Source organism: Phaseolus vulgaris, chromosome 4, assembly GCF_000499845.2.
Source record: "Phaseolus vulgaris cultivar G19833 chromosome 4, P. vulgaris v2.0, whole genome shotgun sequence".
NCBI classification, from domain to species: domain Eukaryota; kingdom Viridiplantae; phylum Streptophyta; class Magnoliopsida; order Fabales; family Fabaceae; genus Phaseolus; species Phaseolus vulgaris.
Window position 1 is genome coordinate 25,702,675 of NC_023756.2, and position 4,578 is coordinate 25,707,252.

General features: G+C 49.0%; 1 protein-coding gene across 1 annotated transcript; it reads right to left on the reverse strand.

Annotated features, from left to right (window-relative positions):
* Positions 1-783: 783 nt before the first annotated feature.
* On the reverse strand, positions 784-1,329 carry LOC137838546 (uncharacterized). Its single transcript, XM_068647792.1, has one exon. The coding sequence runs from the start codon at positions 1,327-1,329 to the stop codon at positions 784-786; it is 546 nt and encodes a 181-aa protein (XP_068503893.1).
* Positions 1,330-4,578: the final 3,249 nt, after the last annotated feature.

A 4,578-nucleotide genomic window follows, 5' to 3' on the forward strand; every position in this document is an offset into this window, starting at 1 on the left:
GGTGTGAAGGGTGGAAGAAGTTTAAAGGATAACTAAGGTAGGTTCGAAGAGAACGCCTAGCTATCCGGCTTACTGTTCTGAAACTCAGGGAAGGTAGAGAAGGGTCCGAAAGGCGCCTCTACCATAAGATGAGGGAACAATGGCCAAGTTATAAAGGCAAGAGGAAGCCGGTATCGCCAAAACTCTTTGGCGATCAGAAGAAATTCAAGCGATGGCAAGAGTAAAAGGCCCGTGTTGATGGAGCAGATCAGGTGAACTATGTGTTAAACTATCAGTTGGATTAAATCTTGCTGTTTAGTAAGTAGTTTCACGCTGAAGTTCATTGCCTTAAGTTCACAAGTTATTAGAATGCTATCGTTCGAAAGTTGATAGTTTAAAGCAGTAAGTGAACAGTTGCGCTCGCAGAATTGCTAAGTCAATTTCGTTTAAGCGATTTCTACAAGGAAAAGCAAGGCAAACAAGAGAAATCGTATGAAGAAGCAGGAAAATCTATGATAAAAGTGGCATCAGTTCAAATACAAAGAAAGAGAGTTATTACAAAGTTTGTACAAAGCAAATAGGCAAATAAGTGATGGAGGGAAGCAGCTAATCTTCAGAAGGAACAATCTTCCCATCCACCACTTCGTTGCATTTTGACACCATGGAGAGGTCCAGATCGGGATACTGGCAGGCAAATTGCTCCAGGGCGGCGTCAAACCCAGCGGCGAGGACTTGGGCGGAGCTCAGCTCAAGATCTTCATTTTGTTGCTTGAGCCCCTCGGTTTGCTGCTTCAACTCGTCAGCTCACTTCTTCAGTTCCTCAGTTTCCCTGCGAGTTTGAGCGAGGTCTTCAACAACCTTCTTGTTTTCCTCCCGCGCCTGGGCCAGCTCTGCAGCGATCTTTGCATTCTCCTCCTTGGATTCGGCGAGCTCAGCCACGGTGTCATCCCTCTCCTTCTCAACTTTTCCTAAGAGAACCTCCCGATCAACCGACCTATTCTCAAGGTTCTCTACCTTGGCTGCATCCCCTTTGATTGATGCCTCCAGGTCAGCCACCTTGAGACGGTAGGAAACCAGCTTGCTCTCCAGCTCGATTTTCTCTTGAGCGAGGAGGTGCAACTTTTGGCGCAGATCGGTGGCCTCCTTATGCGCCACCCTCAGCTCGGTGCTCATGGCGTCCTCCACCCTCGAGTGTTCGATCTCCGCCATCATAAGGTTGCAAGACAACTTCTCCGCCTCGATTCTTATCAGGCGATTCTCCTCTTCGAGTGTGGAGATATCATCCTGAAGTTTCTTGTTGGAGCTCTCCACAGCCTTTGATATGATAGAGGGGAGGTCCTCTGCCGTCATTTTAAGCCTAGCTGTGAAGGGCCCTTAGATTCCCTTGACCGCGAGGGGAAGGTTTACAACCGCTGTTGGTGGAGGCGCTGAAGGAGCCTGGTGCTGGCTCTCACCACCGCCCTCTTGGATTGGTTGTTGAGTTTGAGCTTCTTGGCGTGGTGGTGAAGTGGGGGACTCGGTGATGATTATTGGCGAGTTATGAGCACCTTCATCCCCACCTGGCGCAGCTTCGGCGATTGAGGCAGTTGAAGGAGGACCCTCTCCAGCGGATACGAACGGCGTGGAGGCGCTAGGAGGGTTCTCCGTGAAGTTGAGCTCGTTAGCCTCAACCGCGGGAAGTGCAGCCGCCAAAGGTACTGCTTGGACTAGCGGTGTTGGAGATGGGGGAGAAGGCGGTGTTGGTTTTGGAAGGGAAGGTGGGGCAGGTGGTGAAGAAGGTGCCACCCTTCTCCTTTTGGTGATAAGGCCATCCTTTGTTGCCTCATCGTCCTCTTCTTCATCTTCTTGGACCACTTGAGGAGTTTTCCTCTTTGGTTTCCTCAAGATGAGTTTCTTTCGTTGAGGAGCGGGCAGTGCCTCTGGAGGAGTTGGGCCTTGCGGGGGCGACCTGCCCTAAGCGGCGGCGATCTCCACCACCGAGTTTGGCACGGTTTGAGAACCCGATGCCAATTTGTGGGTTCGGGCGAGCGCCCTCAGTTCAGCTAGTTTGCCTTTGCCCAGCATGAGATCTGCACAGTGCAAAAGTATACAAGTAAGCTCAAAGACAAAGTAAAGTATATAAGTACATGTGCAAACGAGACAAGTAAATGGCGCAGGAAATAAAAACCAGGTCTAGTGTGCGACCATCAGGACGCCCAATAACAGGTAACAGAGATGTAGCACAAGATGAAACCTAAAGGTCGGAGTAAGTGCTAACCTATGTGAGCTTCGAGTTGGCTCTCGACGAACTCGAAGGTGATTATTGAAGAGGTGGGGAAGGTGATGTTAGCAGCTGCCACGCTTTTCCAGAAGAGGCATAGGTCCTTGTCCAACTCGCCCATGTTGTCGGGGCTTCTTGGCCTTCTGAAGCTTCCTTTGGAGTCCTTATTTCCCTTGTTTACCCAGTACAAGGGAAAGCCGTCGGGCAACGAAGGGTCTTGGTCATTCTGGCGCACTTGGACGAATTTTCCCTTCCAATCTTTGTAAGATTGCTGGAAGATCGAAAGGATCGACCTCCCAACAATTCCGTTCAGGCTCACCCAAAGGCGATCTCCAGGATTTTTGGCCTCGAACAGGAAAAGAAATACATCTACCGAGGCCGGTAGTCCCAAGTGTGCGGACATAATTTGAAACGCCCGCACGAAGGCCCAGCTGTTGGGATGAAGCTGGGCGGCGGCGATGTCGAGCTCGGTTAGGAGTTCCCGTTCAAAACGGGTGAGGGGAAACCTGAGTTTCACCTTCTTAAAGAGGGTAGTATACACGAAGCAGAACAGCTCGCCGTCATTCCCCTTGTCATCTGCGCAGATCGGCACGTCAGGAGGGCAAGACAGCACCATCAGTTTATCATCATGCTCCTTGTGGAACGAGAGGTTGGGCTCGTCCCCTTTCTTCAGCCGTAGCACCGCTAGTGCAGAGTTCACTGAAGAAGTCTCCTTCAGCAAAGTTCAGGTGGCCCATGGGTATAGTTTCTTGTAGTCTGGAGAGGGGATGGAGGGTCCTCCGGCAACTGGTGGAGTTGCCTGAGCAAGGTTGGGGGGAGAGGTTGCAAGCCTCTCAGCCTGGGAAGAGGGAGCACCAAGTGCTCGCGGTGGGTTATGCGCTTGGGATGGAGGGTTTCACGACGAAGGAGGAGGATTCGCGGTGGTCTTTGTACGAGCCATCGCAGGAACTGCAAAGGAAAAAGGAAGAGAAAGATGAGCGAAGGTCGTAGAGGTTGACTTGATTGTGAACGAAGGATGAAAAACGAACGAACGAAAGTTCGTTGTGATGAAAGAAAGGGAGGACGAAGCCCTAAGTTACGAAAAGGGAGAAGAAGAAGAAACAACCCACAACGTATGCACCAGACAGTTAATGGATGATGCGAATCGGTTAAAATGCAGCAAACATCAACAGAAGAAGTAAAGGAGGTACCTTTCGATGATCAGATAAACGTTGAAGGGGGTTGGGGATCGAGAGAGTCGAAGAGCGTCCTGGGTTTGCAGAAGAAGACTCAGAGCGTTTCGAAGGCAGGAAGATGATGAAATAGTAAAAATGAAATGGGTTTAAGGGTTTTTCAAACGATTTTTGGAAGCGTAAACGACAACTAAAGATGACCGTTGATGAAGCCACGTGTCGAGCGATTGGAAAGGTGTTTGGTGGAGCGTCAGGAAAGCAGAAAGTACGAACGTTTGGAATTCTGCGCCAGCGCCACGTAGATCGGTAAGTTTTACACACACATTTTTTATTAAGTTTCCAGTTTCTGGTGGTTCTGTTGAACTAACTTGATCGTCGGAGTGCAAACGGCCGCTAGAGGCGCCGTCTGTGTATTTTGCAGGTCACATTTTGAAGACATCTGAGAGAGAGTTCAGAAGGTGATTCTACAGGAGACGCAGTCGCGAAGATAGGGCAGAAAGTGTTACGAAGCGATTCACCCACGTTCAAGTTGCCGGCAGGATCAAATCTCAAAGCAATTAGCATCTCATTTTCAACAAAGCAAAATGTTTTACAAACTAAGTTGAAACAACCGATTGTTTACACTTAGGTGTTTTTGAGAAAGTTTGAAAACTGTTTTTGAATGATGTTTTTGTTAAGTAACAAAACAACCGATTGATTCGAGGAAACAATCGATTGTTTGTTTTAAAACTGATCCTGCCGGCAACTTGAACGTGGATGAATCGCTTCGTAACACTCTCTGCCCTGTCTTCGCGACTGCGTCTCCTGAAGAATCACCTTCTGAACTTTCTGTCTTCAAAATGTGACCTACAAAACACACAGATGGCGCCTCTAGTGGCCGTTTGCACTCCGACGATCAAGTTAGTCCAACAGAACCACCAGAAACTGGAAACTAGTAATGTGTGTGTGAGAAAAAACTTGCACTCTGTTTTTCGTCTATCTCCCCCCTCACTCTCACCCTGATTCTCTCTTTTATCTCTCTTTCTCTGCTTCTGGGCATAACAAAATTCTGTTATGCTTTTCTGGCATGTGTCAGAACCCTGTTATGCTTTTCAGAGAAAGCGTACCTTCAGAATCAGCAATGGGGAGCGTGAGAGTCTGCGCATGTCTGCGCTTGGCTGCGCCTGT